The 21,736-nt window shown below is 41.9% G+C and overlaps 1 protein-coding gene across 6 annotated transcripts in view; it reads right to left on the bottom strand.

Moving 5' to 3' along the window:
• The window catches only part of nfatc1 (nuclear factor of activated T cells 1), a 251,234-nt gene that overhangs the window by 136,912 nt on the left and 92,586 nt on the right, over positions 1–21,736 (bottom strand). For all 6 annotated transcript variants that reach the window (XM_039737220.1, XM_039737224.1, XM_039737221.1 and 3 more), the window contains exons 5-6: positions 14,827–14,999; positions 11,957–12,097 (exon numbers count right to left, since the gene is read on the bottom strand). In XM_039737220.1, coding sequence (XP_039593154.1) covers positions 11,957–12,097; positions 14,827–14,999 — 314 coding nt within the window. The remainder of the gene's footprint in view (positions 1–11,956; positions 12,098–14,826; positions 15,000–21,736) is intronic.

Below are 21,736 nucleotides of genomic sequence, written 5' to 3'. Positions count from 1 at the left end.
AGATAGATAGATAGATGTGAAAGGCACTAGAATAGATAGATAGATAGATATAGATAGATAGATAGATAGATAGATAGATAGATAGATAGATAGATAGATAGATAGATAGATAGATAGTGAAAGGCATTATAAAATAGATAGATAGATAGATAGATAGATAGATAGATAGATAGATAGTGAAAGGCACTATATAGATAGATAATAATAGATAGATAGATAGATAGATAGACAGATAGATAGATAGATAGATAGATAGATATGAAAGGCACCATATAGTACATAGATAGATGTGATCGGCACTCTGGATAAATAGATAGATAGATATTAATATATATATATATATATATATATACAGTATATATATTATGAATATAGATATACAAAGAGATGTGAATGTATGCATTTTTGCACACTTGAAGTGAACTTTACATTTCTCAGTAAATGCAGGCACCACCTGGCAGACGCTCATTACTCTAATCTTTTCAATTCGACGTGAATTGTAGGGACTCAGCATCGCCGCCAAGAAAAATCCTTCCTGTCTGAGGATGTCTTTCTCATCTTGACATCTTCCCCTGCATGGCCAATTATTGTTGATCTTAAAGAAATAAGACACCTCATTTACAAAAAAAAAAAAAAGTCCAAAACAAAGGAGGCTCCGGTGAAGAATAGCGATGGTGCTGCCCGTCGCTCAGTCCCGTCAGGCTGTTTACTGTTAGTGCAAGTTCAGGCTGCTCCTTAAGAGGCCCAGGCAGCTGTCCAATCAGTCCAGATGTAAAACTGTTCCCAATCAGGAGGGAATTCCCTTTTGTCTGAGTCACACTGAGGCTTTCCCTTCACACCCACCCCATACAAAAACTCACATGCAGAAAAATGTGAATAAACATGCCCATGCGAAAAAAAAAAGTGTTTGTGCCAAGAAGAGCAAGCGAGACGGAGACGGAGAAGAAGGAGAAGGAGAAGCTATAAATGAAGCAGCAGTAAACACTTACTTCCTGAGGAGCAGCTTTTAAGAAATGGCGCACAAGAAATGTTAGTTGCTAAATTTAAGCCTGGCACAAGGGCAAGTGCCCATAGTGTAATTATTGCCGGGTAGTTTTTATGCTGTCCCCTCATCTTTGTGCGTTTTCTTCTCCTTCTCTTGGTTTTCCTCCCACTATCCCCTATGTCATGATCTGAGTTGTATTTTTATTTTTTAGCATTTGTTCCACTGGCCATTTTGGTGGAGGCCAAAAGAACACAATTGGTTAGTCGCTTTTTGCTAGCAGCCTGGCATGATCTCATACTGCTCTGGTCTTAGTACAGCCGTGGACAAATGTGTTGGTCCCCTAACAGCTCATTGAACAAGTGCTGCATGCCCCCTGAAAAGTGATTGTCCCCTGTGCACCTGCATGTCTTTGACATGTCATCGAGTAAAGCTAAGCAAGTGTGACAAGAGATCAAGTGTTTCTTATTCGAGAAAGAGATTCTAAAATGGCCCATTTGACATATTAGTTGGTACCTCTAGTAAAGACCCTAAATCAGGGGTCTGCCAACTCCAGTCTTGGAGGGATGCAGTGGCTGCAGGTTTTCATTCTAACCCTTTTCTTAATTAGTGACCTGTTTTTACTGCTAATTAACTTCTTTTGAATTCATTTTAATTGACTTGCTCTTGAAGAGTCAGACCCCACAATTGTTCCTTTATCCTTAATTAGCAGCCAAATAATAATGAGATACAAAATGAACCAAAATATGTCCAGCAAACTGTGACCATCATACAATATCTGAAAATAAAGAAAGGTGAAGGTCTAAGGAATATTGATCTGCTCAGGTCCACAAAACATTTGACCAGAGCTCTTAGAAAAGAGAAAATCAACAATTTCGGAAATTTCTGCTATTGAACAATGTGAGCAGCAAAAGCCATGGAGTTAAAGAACGGGTTTAATGAACAACAAGACTCGGCGCCTAATTGAGCAACTGGTTGGAGTGAAATTGGTTGGAGTTTGAGGCCCTGACTTAGTTGGTCTTCTGTTGGCTCACTCACTTCACATTTCATTTCTCTTTGGGTGCCATTTAACGAAAGAAATGAAGCAATTCAGAGGAACAAATCTTAACAAAGCAAGTCAGTTAAACTTAATTCAAATAAGTTAATTAGCAGCAGAAACATTGCACTAATTAAGAAAAGGGTTAGAATGAAAACCTGCAGCCACTGCAGCCCTCCAGGTCTGGAGTTGGGGACCCCTGCCCTAAATAACTGGATCTTTAGTGATTTTCCAAAACTCGCTGTTTTCTTGAATTCGTATCACACACACACACGTGTCTCCAATGGTACATTCAGTCATTCGGCCGATTTCAATGGAGAAAAGTCATCTCTCTGCTATTTGGTGTCCCACACTGAACATGGAGCCGAGAAAGTAAAGGAGAGAGTTGTGTGAGGAGATCAGAAAGAAAATGACAGACAAGCATATCAAAGCCAAAGGCTAAAAGACCCTCTTCAAGCAGCTTGATGTTCCTGTGACAACTGATACAAGTATTATCAAGACGGTAGCAAACCACCCTGGGTGCAACCGCAAGAGAAAAATTGACCCCAGAATGGGCAGACGGATAGAAAGAATGGATGACAAAAAGCCCAGGACACCCTCTAAAGAGACACAAGCTGAACTCCACGGTCAAAGCCCAATATCATTAACAGTGAGATTATAGTACAGCATTATTGTCATGTGGTGTTGTCTTGTCTTTTAATACGATGTAATTATTGCATTGGCAGTGATATTACACAGTATAATAGAATTATTGTTAAGATGCATTGTAGTGTAATATTATTATTATTGCTTGGTTGTTTAATATAAGATGATTCTTATATTAACATTGGTAATATATTATAGCAGTACTGCTGTGTTGTCCTGTTGTGTTACCATTTAGTGTCACGTGATTATTGCCGTGTTGTGTAGTGTAAGGTGATTATTGCATGAACAGTGTTGTTATATTAGAGCATTATTGTCAATTATTGTCCTGTTGTGTTGTTGTTTAATGTAACGTGATTATTGAATTAACAGTAGTATTGCATTATAGCTTTATTGTCATGTTGTGTTGTTGTGTTGTGTTGTCTTTTAATATGAGTTAATTATTGCATTGGCAGTGATATTACACAGTATAATAGCATTATTATCAGGTTGCATTGTAGTGTAATATTATTATTATTGCTTGGTTGTTTAATATAAGATGATTCTTGTATTAAGAGAGATATTATATTATAGTGGTACTGCTGTGTTGTCCTGTTGTGTTACCATCTAATGTCACGTGATTATTGCCTTGTTGTGTAGTATAAGGTGATTATTGCATAAACAGTGATATTATAGTACATCATTATTCTCAATTATTGTCCTGTTGTGTTGTTGTTTAATGTAACGTGATTATTGAATTATCAGTAGTATTGCATTATAGCTTTATTGTCATGTTGCGTTGTTGTGTTGTCGTTTGAAATAACTTGATCACCGCCTTACCATCAAGTATATTATACCATTTTACTTACGTCGTATTGTGGCCAGTAACATCATCTGTAAAATCAGCTTTTAACTGCTCCTTTAATCTGCCCGTCAGTGTTATTACTTTTGAACCGAGTCCTTACAGCGAAGGAGTAAATCACATTATGGTTCAAGAAGTAACACTTTGCACGGTGAGCTCAGCGCCCGAGTGCAGACTAATTAGAATGTGTCGTTATCGTAAAGGACCTGTGCTCGTTTTGTTTGTTTGTTTGTTTTATTTTCGACATTCCTCTCCGGGGATTCCCTCCGGGATGACTCACTGGCTCTCCAGCCCTGGACTCCCAAGTAAACACAGGCAGCCTTTGTCATCCTGACCCCAGAGGGAGCGCCGGCGCGGCCCTGTTGAGAGTTTAACAAATAAACAACTCGACCTTCTCGCCGGTGCGTCTTGACCATTATGACATGAAAGAAAATTGCAGTTGCCCCCTTTACAGACGAGACCAGGGCTGTAACTCTAACTGGGGAGGAATGAAAGATTTTGCCTTAAATAAGTTCACTTTCCGTTTCGTCTTTTTTCGAGGTCTCTGGAATGACAGACACGCCAGCAACTTGTTAAAAAGTAGATTTGTATTTCTGGAAGGTGTTCATTGGAAAACATTTTGGAAAATGAATGGACGGCTTAACCTTATTTTCTGGCAGTGATGAAGCCTGCCACCATTCCACAAGGCGGTAGTCACTGAATGTTTTGCAGAACTCCAGCTTTTTGTTTCTGTTTTTTTCCAAGGAAGGTCTAACCTTTGGCTCCAAAGGAAACAGAAGCAGCACACCGGTGATGGCTCCGCTTAGGGAGCGGTTCAGTCTTACTAGCTAATTCCTGCACATTCTCTCGATCATGAGGAGCTATGGTGGCTCAGTGGTTAGTGCACAGATCCAATCCTCTGGGTTCAAATCTCATGCCTGGATCTGTGGAGTTTGCATGCTTTCCCTTGTCCCCCTTACAGCACCCTCAAAGACATGTGCGTTAGAATAACTGGCAAATCTAAACTGGGCCATGGGGTACACTGGCACCCCATCCATAGTTTTGTCCTGCCTCATACTGCTGCTGGAATCTGGATGAAGTGGTTTGAGTAAGTTACATCACGTCATAAAAGACTGGGATTGTGGGATTGTGTACATGCCATGAGATTCCTGCTTTGCACCCGATACTGCCAGGACAAGCTCAGGCCCTTAGTGATCTGAAATGTCACAGAATCAGCCTACATTATCACAGGCGTTGCGGCATGAAGGCTAAGGCTTTGGATTTTGGACTTCAAACCCTGAGGTTGTGGGTTCAAATCCTGATACGGACCATAAGCAAGTCACTTCACCTGCCTGAGCTCAACTGGTTCATTAAAAAAAGAGAAATGTAACCGGTTCAATTTTAAATGTTCTACGTAAAGCACTGTGGTGGTATCAGGGTGTTGGGCTGCCTCTCTGCAGCAGGGTGCCTGTCCATCTCAGTTTATCATATTCCCCTGAAGGCTTTGTCAGTGGTCAACCCAAAAAGCCTCCTAAAGGTTGCTATGACCGGCTGTTCTCCGAATTCAGACATTGCTGCGCTTCTGCTACAGGAATGGAAGTCCTACCTGCTCCTCTCAAGAGAACATATTCTCATGACGACTTTGCCAGTGGTTGACCCAAAAAGCTTTCTAAATGTGCCATATCCAGTGGTTCCCAGAATCCAAATAAAGCTCTCAGCATAACCTCTTCTACTAGACATTTACAGACCTGTCCATCTCAATATAACATACTCTCATGGTTGATCAAAAAGGCCTCCTAAAGGTAGTATAACATGTTGCTCCCAGAGTCCTGACCCTGCTACACTTCTGCTATTGGAACCGAAGTCCTACCTGTCCATCTCAAAGTATCCTATTGTCCTGATAAGTTTGCCAGTGGTTGATCTCAAAAGCTTTCTGAATGTGCTATATCTTGTAGTTCCCAGAATCCAGATAAATGCTACATCTTCGCCACAGCCCCAGAGGTCCTGCCTGTCCGTCTCCATATATCAAATTCTTCTGGACAGTGGAAAATCTGTCCATCTTAAAATATCATATTCTCTTGATGACTATGTCAGTGGTTGACCCAAAAGGCTTCCTAAAGGTATTATAACTTGACGCTACCAAAATCCAGACCCCACTACACTTCTCCCACAGGAACAGACGTCCTACCTGTACCTCTCATTATAACATATTCGTCTGACCACTTTGTAACTGGACAAACTCTCCATCTCAATACATCATATTATTCTGATGACTTTGCCAGAGGTTGAACTAAAAAGCTCCCAGAACATTCTATATCATGTTGTTCCCAGAATCCTGATAATGCTATATCTTTGTAATAGGCCCAGAAGTCCTGCCCGACCTTCTCAAAATAACATATTCTCCTGACCACTTGACCCAAACGACCTCCTAGAAGTAATGTAACCTGTTGTTCCCAGAATCCTGACCCTCCTACACTTCTGCTATAGTAACAGCAGTTCTACCTGCCACACTCAGTACAACATATTCACCAGAGAACTTTGCCAATGGCCAACCTGTCCATCTCGATATAACGTTCTGCTCGACTTTGGCAGTGGTTGACCCAAGAGGCCTCCTAAAGGTATTATAACTTGATGCTCCCAAAATCCACACCTTACTACACTTCTGCTATAGGAACAGAAGTCCTACCTGCACCTCTCAGTACAATATTTTCACCTGACGACTTTGTAATTGGACAGCCTGTCTGTCTCAATATATTATAACCTCCTAAACACTTTGTCACATCCAAAAGTGTATGAACGGTAATGGCTGTCCTTATTAAAGCAGCACGGCAGTGCTTATTGCTGTGATCCAGTTTTCCATTCCTTTCTGGCTCCGTCCATGTTGGTTCCCCACTTCCAGCCCCCTTATTCCCTTTCACATCCCAAAGACAAGCTGGCTATTCCAGTAATGTCACTTAATCGGCCTGAATGTGGGCATGTGCGTCAATACCCGCCTAGGGTTTTCTTGCTAGTGTGTGCCCGATGCTGTCATCATAGGCTACAGCTCCCTGTCACCCTGTTCAGAAATAGGGAGTCTCCTGTCAGAACCTGTGCGATCCTCCCCTCCATGGAGGAATCTAGATGACTTACTGCCATGTTCTGCTAGCCTGACAGCAGGCACTTGTGTTTCCATTTGATGGCAGAAGCTCAGGGATTCCCTTTGGGAGAAATGGCACTGCTTACTGTTACATTCACTGTGAGCAAAATTAAAAAGATTGTAATATTACTAAATGTTAATCTGCTTTTTTTTAATTATGTAATTTGATCAGAAGACGACAATTAACAGTGCCCCAGGCAGCCAAGATCACGTTAGCCATAAGGAACATCCTGTGCCAACTCTTTTGTCCTAAATATGAATATGAAACATCGACAACAGGACCCCTAATGCTCGGCGTGTTCTTCTCAGTCAGATAATCGAGTTAGTTAGCCGGCTAACTGAGCCGCTGAAGTGGCCGTCCTCTTGGGACTTCCCTTCAGTCTGAGTCTGTTAACGTCGAAAGGCTCTCGGCACATTAACAAGGACAGGGGAGAGTCAATTGCAGACTCTCTGGAGCGCACTAATGCTGAGGGTTAATCAGTCAAAATGTCAGAGCTCCAAAGTGGTTAGAGTTGCTTCTTCTAAGGCGGGCTGCACGGAAGGAGAAGGCGGGGGAGTGCAGGGGTGTTTCCATGGCTTGCTTGCTATGGAATCCAAAGCTCATGCCAACTTTGGGGAAACCCGCTTCCAAAACAACAGAATTCTCGTCTCACGGCTCACTTGTGCCTGCTCATTAGATCTCAGACGACCAAGAAGCACTGCGTGGCTTTTTCAGGACTAGACAAACAGGCAGAATCGTTAGGTTTTTTAAGTATATTATTAAAACTGAAAAATGACAACATAAGTAAATGCCATTCAAATAAATGTGCTTTATTTAATATAGCAACTTTCACAGTGAACATGTCCTCAAAACACTGCATGTACAGTGCCCTCCATTTACTTTGAGCTATTTCTCTCCTCCACAGTTTAAAATTACAAATCAAACAATTCAGAAGTGACTAATGTGCACATTGCAGACTTTCATTTAAGGGTGTTTGCATACAAAATTTTGATCAGACCGTGTAGACATGACAACACTTTTGAAAGATGGGCATTACTGCAAATGTTTGTGATGTGCCATCTGTTAGAATGACAAATGTAATGCATGTTACTATTAAGCCATTAAGAAGGCAAACAGAATGTCAGGTTATATAGCGCCTTGATGTGTGGAGTACAAGTCACAGGAGGTTCTGCTCAACCTTTATAATGCACTGGTGAGGCCTCATCTGGAGTCCTGGGTGCAGTTTTGGTCTCCAGGCTACAAAAAGGACATAACAGCACAAGAAAAGGTCCAGAGAAGAGCGACTAGGCTGATTCAGGGCTACAGGGGATGAATTATGAGGAAAGATTAAAAGAGCTGAGCCTTTACAGTTTAAGCAAAAGAAGATTAAGAGGTGACCTGATTGAAGTGATAGATAGATAGATAGATAGATAGATAGATAGATAGATAGATAGATAGATAGATAGATAGATAGATAGATAGATAGATAGATAGAAAGGCACTATATAATAGATAGATAGATAGATAGATAGATAGATAGATAGATATGAAAGGCACTGTATGATAGATAGATAGATAGATAGATAGATAGATAGATAGATAGATAGATAGATAGATAGATAGATAGATAGATAGATAGATAGATAGATAGATAGATAGATAGATAGATAACTTTATTAATCCCAAGGGGAAATTCACAAGACATTTTTCACCAGCACAGCCAGTTCGTCGATCTTATTTGGTAGTGAGTTTACATTTCCCAGGATCACAGAAGGCACTGACGGTTTATAACGCCATTTTCTCTCAAGTTGTCTCGATTTAATCTTATTTTTATCTTTCAGGATCACAGCTGCCCGATATCGCCATTCTTACCTCGTCTCGATTTAATAAATAAGGAACCACACCGGCATAAGCATTTCTTCTCAGTGCTTTAAGCTGACTACTTGAATAGGCGATTCTCGGAGTGTAAAAATCCATGTCAAATAGTAAAATAGTAAAAATGTGTAAAAAGTGTCCAGGGAGCAATTCCACATAAAAGAAAGTGGTAGAAGTGATCAGTGAAATAGAGAAAAATAGAGATATAAAGGTAAAAAGATAAAGTCGTATACGGAGCTGCTGGAAAGGCTGCCACTCGGATGCGGTGCCGGAAATTGTCTAGTGTTTAAAATTATGAAGGGAATTAGTCCAGTGGATCGAGACTTGTATTTTAAATTGAGTTCATCAAGAACACGGGGACACAGTTGGAAACTTGTTAAGGGTAAATTTCGCACAAACATTAGGAAGTTTTTCTTTACACAAAGAACGCTAGACACTTGGAGTAAGCGACCAAGTAGTGTGGTAGACAGTAAGACGTTAGGGACTTTCAAAACTCGACTTGGAGGAAACAAGTGGATAGGACTGGCGAGCTTTGTTGGGCTGAATGGCCTGTTCTCGTCTCGAGTGTTCTAATGTTCTAAAGTGTTTGTGATGCACCATCTGTTGGAATGAGAAATGCAATACATACTGTATGTCTCTGTTATATGCCATTTGGGACAGGATTCGTAAAAGCAGTGTTAATGTTTTTGATGCCGTCTGTTGGAATGATAAATGTAATAATAATAATACATTTTATTTATATTGCGCTTTATATTTAACAATCTCAAAGTGCTACAAAATAAGAATAAATTAACAAACAAGATAACCCATAGAAATAATTTAACAAAATGCCTTTCTAAAAAGATAACTAATTTGAAAGGATCAGTCGACTGTGAGGCTCTCAGGTAGTCAGGGAGAGAATTGCACAGCCTCGGCGCCACAGAAGAAAAGGCCCGATCACCGACACTGCTAAGCTTAGTTCTGGGAACTTGAAGAGTGTTAGAATGCACAGAGCGGAGGGTGCGTGAGGAAGTATGAGGGATAAATACAGGGGAGCAGATCCATAGATGCACTGATGGGTAAGGAGGGAAACCTTGTACTCTATTCTAAGTGGTACAGGGAGCCAGCGAAGGGTTTTCAAGATAGGAGTGATGTGATCATGCTTTCGCACCCTCATCAGGATCCTGGCAGCGCTGTTCTGAATGTACTGGAGTCTCTGGATACTCAGGAATCCCAATGAGGAGCGCATTACAGTAATCCAGCCTGGACGAGACAAAGGCATGGACAAGCCTCTCTGCATCTGCCAGGGTAAGTGTTGGACGGAGTTTAGCAATGTTCCTGAGATGGTGAAAAGATGACTTACAGAGATGTTTAATGTGGGTGTCAAAAGTGAGTCGAGAGTCCATTTTAACACCCAAATTGGTAACAGTTGTAGAAAGAGGAATGTTTTGACCAGAAAAAGTGATACTGGTGATGGTAGAAGAACGAAGATGGTGTGGTGTGCCAACTAAAATGGCTTCTGTTTTAGATCTGTTTAGCTGAAGGAAGTTGAGCCTCATCCATGCCTCTATTTCCTCCAAACAAATAGTCAGTGTAGATGTTGGCAGAGGAACAGTAGAGGAGGTGGGAGTAGTCCTAAGATAAAATTGAGTGTCATCGGCATAACAATGGAAAGATAGACCATGTCTGCTAATGACACTTCCAAGGGGGAGCAGGTAAATGATAAAAAGGATGGGGCCCAACACAGAGCCCTGTGGAACACCACAGGTAACATTATGGGTGTGCCAAGAGCGACATATTCAGTTCATCAGGTCAAATAGGATGTAAACCAATTTTGAACAGTTCCTGAAAGTCCAGTGGTGTATTGCAGACGGTGAAGAAGAATATCATGATCAAAAGTATCAAAAGCAGCTGTCAGGTCAAGGAGAATGAGTAAAGAAGGAGAACCAGTATCTGCTGACATCAGAAGGTTATTAGTGACCCTGACCAGGGCTGGATGTAATGCGTACACCTCTGCTATACGCCATTTGCTTTGGGATTCGTAAAAGCAGTGTTAATGTTTATGATGGCCATCTGTTGAGATGATAAATGCAATGCAAATGTCTCTGTTATATGCCATTTGGCATGGGATGTGTAAAAGCTGTGTCAATGTTTGTGATGCGCCACCTATTGGAGTGACGAAAGCAATGTATTTTATTACTAAAAATGTTTGTGATGTGCCATCTATTGGAGTGACAAGTGCAATTTATTTTATTATGACAAATGTCTGGAATGTGCTCTCTGTTGGAATGACAAATGCAATACATGTAACTCTGTTATACACCATTTGGTTTGGGATTCATAAAAGCAGAGTTCATCTCTAACTATTCATGGTGGCTCCAAAATCCGTACTGACCCCAACTCTCTCTTCTGTTTCTTTTGCCTGCGCCACCACCACCTACTCAAAGCTTCATGATGCACCAACATTGATGGACTGAAAGCCAGAATCATCATCAAGTCCTTCATTGAAAACCCTAAATCCAAAGAGGACTGTTTGACTTATGTTAGGTAGATTGCCCAGAGGGGACTGGACGGTCTCTTGTTCTGGAATCCCTACAGATTTTATTTTTTTTCTCCAGCCTTTGGAATTTTTTTTTTTTGTTTTTTCTGTCCACCCTGGCCATCGGACCTTACTTATTCTATGTTAATTAATGTTGACTTATGTTTATTTTTTATTGTGTCTTCTATTTTTCTATTCTTCATTTTGTAAAGCACTTTTTGTATGAAAATGTGCTATATAAATAAATGTTGATTGATTGATTGTGATGCACCATCTGTTGGAATGACAAATGTGAGGCTTTTTATTACTATGAATGTTTGTGATGCTCCATCTGTTGGAATGACATTAGCAACCAGCTGGGCACACAGACACTTGCCCTTTTATTAAGGTTGATTCTTATTATACAGGGGGGTCCAGATCTAATTATGCAGATCCAGATCATCTGGATGACTGATTTATGCGGGGACGATTCCAGTTTGGCGTGAAGGCAATTCTTCATGTCGTCAGTTCGCACACTTCTCGGGTGATTTTCTATGAAATAAACTTAGTAAGTTAAAGCGTAATGAAAATTGCATGATTAGATCTGGATCCCCCTATATGTGTATTTGTACCTTGTTAGCATATTTAAGATTATATGTTATGTGTATATTTGCTCTTTTTTATGTATGCTTTTGTAACCCTTCAGTGTCCTCCGGGATTAATACAGTTTCTGTGTATTTATTTAAACCTGACATTTTCTGCTTATCAGTCTTTAAATATGCAAGTTCTTGACCTGTCACTTCTCCTTTCCATCCAAGATGAACAAGAAATAAAAAGAAAATCCCCCACCCTGTTTCCAGCTCCAAGCAGACCGAGGGCAGCTGTTACTAAACCAGCAATGGGTCTATCTGAAGAGTTAAAAACATAAGAAAACCTCGTAGACAAACCTGGGCACTGAGTGCAGAATTGCAACGTGACGCACACTCACCTGGGGCCTTCTCCACAAAGATCACTTTGGAGTCAGAAAGGAAGTTGTGTCCATTCAGAACCATCTTCTTTCCTCCAGTGACTGCAAAGCTGTCCAAAGTCTGTTTCTCCACCAGTGGAAGCTCTTGGGCCGATCGCTGGGCTGTAAGGAGCACAAATGACCTCCTTTCAATCAACATTCTCTTTTAATCTCGCCTGCTCCAGCACAACCTTTACCCCCTAATTTTTCCCTTCATATTTATAAACCTGTCAACATGGAGGGATGCAACCATAATAAAAACACTGCTAATCCAAAAGGCTTTCTGCATCACTTGCTGGTATTTATTTAATTGGAGACGGCATGTATGTGTTTAAATAATTACATGTTATTGGAAACAGATGCGGGATGGAAAATGGGGCTCTTTAGACAGTTTAAGGAAGGAAAAGGTTAAACGTGTCATTGACGGAAGGCAGCAGGTGCTAAATGTCTTATGAGCAGGGGCAGGGACCAGTGGACTCTGATCGCAGCCCCCCACGGACCCCCTGAAATGCACTATGAGGCACTGTAAAGCACGAACTGAAAAAAAAAGAGAACTAGGAGACGTCTCTGCTTCTTAAGAACTTTTAGCTCTTCAGCAGCAGACGCGTCTTCATCCTAAATGTGGCAAATCTGTAATTTATTAAAGTGGCATCAAACATCCATCCACTCATCCATTATCCAACCCGCTATATCCTAACTACAGGGTCATGGGGGTCTGCTGGAGCCAATCCCAGCCAACACAGGGCACAAGGCAGGAAACAAACCCCAGGCAGGGTACCAGCCCACCACAGTGGCATCAGACAAGGAGAGGGAAAGTTCAACGAAAAGAGACAGGGAGTTTATAAGGGGCAAAGATACCATGGCACAAGCAGGGCAAGTGGAGCACATGCAGCAACAATCAGCTTTGGGCTTAATGTGCCAATTACTGTGATAGGTGGTCTCTTCAACTTTTACCAGAGGAAAAATATGAGGGGGATAATTTATAAAATAATCAATAATTATACCTTGATAGTACATCTCTCTGTCTATCATATAGTGCCTTTACTTTTATCTGTTTAATAAGCTCTGCTTTCATCCATCTACATGCTGATTATATAGCGCCTTTCATATCTATCTATTTATTATATAGTGCCTTTCACATCTATTTATTATATAGTGTCTTTCATATCTATCTATCTATCTATCTATCTATCTATCTATTTATTATATAGTGCCTTTCACATCTATCTATCTATCTATCTATCTATCTATCTATAGCGCCTTTCAAATCTATCTATCTGTTTATTATATAGTGCCTTTCACATCTATCTATCTATATTAAAATTAGGATCTATCTATCTATCTATCTATCTATCTATCTATCTATCTAATCTATCTATCTATCTATCTATACTAAAATTAGGATCTATCTATCTATCTATCTATTATATAGCACCTTTCAAATCTATCTATCTATCTATCTATCTATCTATCTTATCTATTATATAGCACCTTTCAAATCTATCTATCTATCTATCATATAGCACCTTTCAAATCTATCTATCTATCTATCTATCTATCTATACTAAAATTAGGATCTATCTATCTATCTATCTATCTATCTATCTATCTATCTATCTATGCCTTATTAAAACAGCTGTTCCAAAGCTCCAACAACTCCTGATACTCCAAACAGTAAATCATGGAGGTGCTGTTATGGAGTACAAGTGATTGTCGGCCCACTTCAAGCGTTGGTCTTAAGACCTTTTTTTCTAGTTTGTTAATACAAATAGAGGACAGAGGACTATAGGAGACATTCTACTGGGTTGCTCAGTCATGATAAAAGAAGGCTGGCTCGCCAGTGAATGCTCCAATCTATTAATTCCAAGGCTGACGTTTTTTAAATCATCTTCATATCAGAAGCCCAAGTGAGTTGTTAAAATTGAAGCTTAAAATTCAGTGCTGAGAAACCTAATAATAAGAAGAAAAAAATGGAACTCATCCCATTGGTGGCATGGTGGCGCAGTGGGTAGCACTGATCCCTCATAGTTAGTAGACCCGGGTTTGTTTCCCGGGTCCTCCCTGCGTGGAGTTTGCATGTTCTCCCCGTGGGTTTTCTCCGGGTACTCCAGTTTCCTCCCACAGTCCAAAGACATGCAGGTTAGGTGCATTGGTGATTCTAAATTGTCCCTAGTGAGTGCTTGGTGTGTGAGTGTGTGTGTGTGTGTGCGCACCCTGTGGTATGTAGTATGCGCCAATAACAAATAATAATAATAATAATAATAATAATAATAATAATAATAGGTAGGTTGGTTGGGAGCATGCACTGATAACAAGTAATAATAATAAGAAGAAGAATAATAATAAATGACATAGATAGAGGGGAACCACTTTAACCACCACTAATGTGTAGCACCCACCTGGATGATTTTTGTGCCAGTATGCTCACCACACATGAGCTGTTAGGTGGTGAAGGCGAGAGAGTCAGTTAGCCAACTAGAGACAGGGGATGATTGGGGGGCCAGAATGACTAGACCGTGGTGGGCAGTTTAGCCAAGACATCGGGATACCCCCTACTATTTTTGAAAGATGGACCTCAGTTTTATGTCTCATCTGAAGGACGACACCATTTTGACATCACAGTGTCCCTGTCACTGTGCTGGGTGGCATTGGCATCCACATACAGACCACGGGCTAAGCACCCCCTGCTGGCCTCACCCACACCTCTTCCAGCAGCAGCCCAGGCTAATCCTGCCCTACATCTCCTCGACTGTCTCCACACTCAAAAGCCCACACAGATTTACGTAACTTTGTGGCGTTTTGCCCCACCTGCTCTGCAGAATGATAAGACATTGAAGAATCCGTCTACTTACAACACTCGATGGGGTTGGACGCTGCCTGCAGAGAGATGGTTCGGCCATTAGGTTGACTTATGTGCACCCGGAAGACCATTCGCACCCGAGTGTTTTTGCGACCGATGTCTGTCTCCCCTTTGCGGAGCTCGATATCGGAGTTTCGCAGCTTCAGGATTCCAGCACAATCGATTCTTTCAGGATAAAAGACAGAAAAAAAAGAAAAACAGGTTTCATGTTAGTAAAAGAATGTGCTTTCCACTTAAATTCATTTTTTAATTCACTTAACTAAAATGCATAATGCATATAAAAACATCACACATGATAAGAACAACCATTTTTGTTTAGGTTGAATTATTCTGTTTAAATGAAACTTTCATTTAAACTGGGGGAGTGCGTCCCAGCGCTTGGTCTGCAGTCAAACAAATGAACAATGGTGGCTTTTACTTCTCTCTGTAAATCCGAAGGACGCTCATTACTACCCGACAGTCTGTTCAGTGTCTTTACCTGTTGGCTTCAGTTCATTGCATTGGCAAGTTGAAAAATTTTAAGTTCTTAATTGAACAAAAGGAATCTCACCAACAGCCCTGTAGCAAATTCTGCACCACCTAAACCTGTTTAATATGAGGGTGATCCTGGAATAAAACGTGAAAAAAGACCTTGCAGATTGTTGCGTTGTAACTCACTTCCACCTTAATGAAAGGATACGTGTCTGTGTGTCTGTCCCGTTGCTCTATCTCTGTCATACCAACAGATAGTAAACCACAAACATTTGTAGTAATGTATTGTAGAAATGCATTGCATTTGTCATTCCAACAGATGGCGCATCACAAACATTAAAACTTCTTTTATCAATCCTATGCCAAATGGCATATAACAGAGACATATACATTCATTTGTCACTACAACGGATTTTAAAAATTGCAAAACTTTTATAGTAATAAAATTAATTGCATTTGTCATTCTAACAGATGGCACATCACAAATATTAACACTGCTTTTACAAATCCCAAACCAAATGGCATATAACAGAGACATATGCATTGCATTTGTCGTTCCAACAGATGGCACATCACAAATACTAACACTGCTTTTGTGAATCCTGTACCAAATGGCATATAACAGAGACACATGCATTGCATTTGTTATTCCAGCAGATGGCACATCACAAACATTTGTAGTCATAAAATTCATTGAATTTTTTATTTCAACAGACGGCACATCAAAAACATCAATGCTGCTTTTACAAATCCTGTACCAAATGGCATATAACAGAGACACATGCATTGAATTTGTTATTCCAGCAGATGGCACATCACAAACATTTGTAGTCATAAAATTCATTGAATTTGTCATTCCAACAGACGGCACATCAACAACATCAACGCTGCTTTTGAGAATCCCATACCAAATGGCATATAACCGAGACACATGCATTGCATTTGTTATTCCAGCAGATGGTGCATCACATTTATAGTAATTCATTTTATTACTACAAATGTTTGTGATGCGCCATCTGTTGAAATGACAAATGCAATTTATTACTACTTGCATTACAAGACACATTCCAATAGCTGGTGCACTGCAAACGTTAACACTGAGGTCTACGTTGGGGACTTAGATTTCAATTTGTAGTCAAGCTAGTCTACTTATAAAATATGAAATTGATTTTCTCAGAAAAAAATAAAATATACACTTGTAGGAATTTCTGATGTAGCAATATAATACTTATTGTGCTTTGATAACACTTTATAATAACTTTTTTTTAACTTTCATTAAACCTCACAAATATTTACAACAGATGCATATTTTCAACTTTTGAATATTACTGCCAAATGATTGTAAAAATATAAAGTAAAATAACAATATAATTGACAAATGTTAGTAGTATATGCATGATCATTTAGTCAGTCAGTTATCCATTATCCAACCTGCTATATCCTAACACAGGGTCACGGGGGTCTTCCAGAGCCAATTACAGCCAACACAGGGCACAAGGCAGGAACAAACCCCGGGCAGGGTGCCAGCCCACCGCAGGGCAGTGCCAGCCCACCGCAGGGCAGAATGATCATTTACAATTCCTTAAATGAAGACGAGCTAAGAATCTATTAAGCACTACGCAGTCTTTGTTAAAGGAACACTCCACCTCCAGTGTAAGCCCCGCCCCCTTCTGGTCAGGTCGCCTTAAAAGGAGATGACCGCTGCCCGCGGTGTCTCACTGGAGTCCGTGAAAGACGAGTTCCGTTGTGAGATCCTAGCGAACCCTGCGCAGATGAAGGACTCCGTTGTGGCTGAGCAAACTTTTTCTTTCTGCCATTTTGCTTTTTGTCTCTAACGAGCAAACGGAGTTACCAGGGTGGTACCCCAACAATTCTTGCTGTCTCACAGAGGTACCCCCGGTCAGAACAGTATACAAGGATAAATTTCCAATATAAAAGTAAATACATTACAACCACAGGTAAAAACCTTACATGTAATTTGTTTTTTTTTTAGATGTGACCCCATGACACCAAGGGGCCTCACGCCAGTTCAAGGGAAGGTCTGTAGAACAATTCCTGGGCATTTCATTCCTGCAGCAGACAAATTCTCCCAGAAAAATGGGCCAGTCTGCAGACATTCCACAAGAGATAAGTCCCAGGTAGCCTTGAGCACCGCTGCAGATGTCAGGCATGAGTTACGCACCGGCAAACCCCTACGCGAGCTGGAAGGTGGGCAACATTTTTTTGTCGACATTTAACATTTACAGAGGCAGCACCTCCAACATTGTGAGCGTGGAAGCACATCTCATACATCAATTCGCTGAGATGCGCCAGCCGCTGTTGTTGTTTCCACGCCAGACTTGAAAAATACCAAAACAAGTTTTGAGCGGCCAGCTAGCAAAAGGAAGAAAATCCGAGGAGGCCAAAATAAACGAAGCAAGGATAAGCCGGAAAGGGACCTGAAAGAAAAGGGAGATCAACAAACCGGGAAATACATGGCAGCGGACCGAGGCATCTGACGTCAAAGCACTCGTGAATCAGCTGTCAGTTTCAGGAGCAGAACATAAAGGGGTAACATCTGAACAGAGGCGAATTCAGAGCATCTCCCCTCCTGCACTCGGGCTACCCCTCTAACATGAGTGGTCCGCTCGGCCACTTTATAATAAGCCACGTCCAGACCCTTGTGTGACCTCAATAAACCCCCAAATGCTTAAAAAAAGAGATTACAATGGGTGCAGGATGAGAAATCTTCTAATTATTGTGAATGTTTCTTTCCTTGACGCACGTCCGGATTAGGGTTATGGTTAGGGTTAGGGTCCGCCAAAGACGCCACTCCCAGTTGCCATGTGTTTTTGTGCGAGGCGGGCGACGTTTGACGTTATTAGCGGGACACATCATATACTGGCATAACACGTACAGTGGCCTCCACGTTTGGGACGAAGACACTGATTATCTCATCTGCTCCACAGATTCAAATTACAAATCCAACAATTTGTGATTAAAGTGCACATCACAGACTTTCATTTGAGGGGATTTGCAGACATTTCAGTCACATGACACTTTTTCTATGGGGGTCTACCCATTTCAGGGCACCATATTGTTGGGCACACAATAATGGCAGGTCTGTTAAAGCCATTGTCATATTGAGCACTTTGTCGCATATCCCTGGCATGCACTGACTGCTTGAAGTCTGCCATTCATAGACATCACCAGGTGGTGAGGGTCTTCTCTGGTGATGCTCTGCCAAGCCTCTAATGCGGCCATCTTCAGCGCCTGCTTGTTTCGGAGGGCTTGTCCTCTTCAGTTTTCTGGAAGGCCTGCTCAATTGGATTTAAAACAGGTGACTGGCTTGGCCATTCAAGAACGCTCCATTTTCTGTCTTTGAAAGTTGCCTCAGCAGTATGTTTGGCTCCTTATCTTGTTGTAGGATGAAGTGCCGTCCACTGAGTTTGGAGACATTTACTGGAACTTGAGCAGATCAGATGTTTCTACGCACATTGTGCCATAAGCAGGTCCATCATCAATGAGAAGTGTGCCAGCCATACATGCCCATGCCATAACACCCCCAGCACTGCCATGTTTAACAGGTGAGGTGGTCTGCTTTGGATCTCGGGCAGTTCCTTTTCGCCTCCACACTTTGCTCTTGTCAGGCTCATCTTTGTCTCGTCTCTCCTCAAGTCCCGCAGGCTCTATTTAGTCCTTTTTCCCAAACTGTAATCTGTCCGTTCTGTTTTTGTGGTCTCCATCTTGTAGTGTGGCCTCCTCTGTGTTTCTGTTCATTAAGTCTTCTGCTGATAGTCGTCTCTGACATACTCATCAGCCCCCTAAAGACAGTGTCTGGTCTGTCATACATGTGTTTGGGGTGAGGATTCCTCTTTCATCAGCAGTGGAGGTCTTCCTTGGCTTACCAGTCCCTTTGTGATTACTTAGTCCACCAGTGTGTTCCTTCTTCTTTGTGATATTCCAGAAAGTTCACTGAGGTCATCCTAAGGTTTTCCTGATGTCTCCAATGGTTTGATTCTTGTTTTGGCTTCTTTGACTGTCATCGGCACAGCTCTGGTCCTCATGTTGAAAAATGGCAACTACAGGCTCCAAAAGGGTAGAAGCAGGCTGAGATATCTTATGAAGCATTGAAACCCAAGTGAGGAATCACAGACACCAATTGTCCCAACCATTATGGGGGGACTGTGTAGTAAAAATGTTGTGTGACCAAAATGTCTGCAAATCCGCCTTAAATGAAGTGGATGACGTGAACTTTAATCATAATGTCTGAATTGTTTCATTTGTAATTTTAAGCCGTGGAGCAAAGGGGGAAATCTCTCTTCTCCTCTTGTTGATGGGTCCATTGTTCTTCAAAATGATGGACTCCTTCAGTTATTATCCGTCTCCAAAGTGCATGATCACCAGCAAGTGTCTAGAGCTGCATCTGTGGAATGGAGCAGGCCTTGAGAGAACGCTTCAAGTAGTTCTTCCAGCGTTTCTTCGGTCTACCTTGAGGTTGGGATCCTTCAGCGAGTTCACCATACAGGTCCATCCAGGGAAGCCGAGACTGATCTATACGGTGTTATGGACGGCCGACGTTTCAGTCTGGCCGGGATGTCCCTCAACCAAGAGAAAGACACATCCCCCGGGACGCTAGGTGGCAGCTCCCCAAGACAGAAATGGTTCCCTGGATTTCCGCAGGGCAGCATGGGACATGGAGTCCAGTTCTTCGGCCCTGTTGGGTGCCGTGGGTGCCACCAGGGGGAGCTCACCAAGAACCCAGGGACTATTATGGTGACGTTAACCCGGAAGTACATAGGAGTCAAGAGGACGGAAACCCGGAGAAGGAGTTTGACCCAGAGATGGAATACGCCCGGGTCAGAGACTTTAAATGGACTATGGGAAACCCCAGCAGATTGAGCTGGAGTTGGGTGGTAGAGGACGGAGCTGCTGGGAGTGGAGGAATTGTTATTTAGTATTGTGATTATTGATCTATTTATTGTGTATAGTGGAGGTGTTTTGTGCACACTATTGTATTAATAAATTCATTATTGGGACTTTTACCAGATGTCTGACATGTGGTCTGAGGGTTCAAGGGGACAATAGCGCCCCCTATCTGTCACAACAGATAACGTACCCGTGTGCAGCGGAAAACACGGCTGAGCAGCATGGCCTCGATGCTAGTTGATGCGCAGCATTCTAGATTTTTAGTGTGTGGAACCCTGTCCTTCCAGGTGATGACCAGGATCTTCTGGAGACAGAGGAAGCGTCAGTCACTGAGGGGCACGCTTACGTACACATCGTCACTCACTTTCCTTCAATTCAATTGAGAGCAGGTATTTGGACTCGTGCTGGATCTGACCTAAAATTTGGACTTAAAATCTCAATCCCAACTTTCAGACCTCAGAACCTCTACCAAGACAATCATGACGCAAATGATGAATAACTTCAAAACCCCTCCATCTTACTCCAGGCTCCCTGGGGCACCACATAACAGCTGGCGCTTGACTGCCTGGCATGCTGTGCCATCACGCCATACTGTGCACCGCTTCTCTCCAGATAGCTGTGAAGTTCTGATTGTGTCAAACGCAATAAGGAGTGTGTTTCCCCCATTGTGTCCAAGCAATAAGTAGTGTGAGTGGGGTGGCCGTCCTGATGGTGTCAAAGAAATAAGGAATGGGATGTGGGGGGGTCCCAACCGCATTGAAGCATTCATGGGAAGGAGGAATTCCCCCATGAAGTTCCGATCCCATCAGAGTGTATAGTCTAGGAAACGTTTCATGAAGTCTATGAATGGACATTTTCTCACAACTGTAATAGCGAAGTGGCGCAGAGGACTGAGAGGACACCTGACACTCACTTCCAGGACCAGAAATCAGGAAATCTTGTTTCCGTAGCGTTTTAAAATGTTCGCCTTTTTCCAGTACTCTTCGGCATACGGCACAACCCTAATTTGTACCTGCTGAATTTTGACAAGTACTTTAAAACTGTGTGAGATTTGGATTTTTTTTTGTTTTAATGCTTTATTTGGGTGGCAGGAGACCCGAGTTCACTTCCCGGGTCCTCCCTGCGTGGAGTTTGCATGTTCTCCCCGTGTCTGCATGGGTTTCCTCCCACAGTCCAAAGACATGCAGGTTAGGTGGACTGGCGATCCTAAATTGTCCTTGGTGTGTATGTGTGTGTGGCCTACGGTGGGATGGCACCCTGCCCGGGGTTTGTTTCCTACCTTGCACCCTGTGTTGGCTTGGATTGGCTCTAGCAGACCCCGTGACCCTTTAGTTAGAATATAGCGGGTTGGATAATGGATGGACGGATGTTTTCATTTTTTTTTTTTCTTGAGTGGGGTAAAGTCTGCAGACGTCACAAAATGTGTTGCTGACAGCAACTCAGACAAAGATTTCCGGTTTTGTGTTCTTGTTACAAATAAACAATAAATGAGGCAGAAAAGATTCTGAACGATTCTCCGCTTG

This window comes from Polypterus senegalus, chromosome 15 (assembly GCF_016835505.1).
Source record: "Polypterus senegalus isolate Bchr_013 chromosome 15, ASM1683550v1, whole genome shotgun sequence".
Lineage (NCBI taxonomy): Eukaryota > Metazoa > Chordata > Cladistia > Polypteriformes > Polypteridae > Polypterus > Polypterus senegalus.
This window is presented reverse-complemented; position numbering and strand designations above follow the sequence as displayed.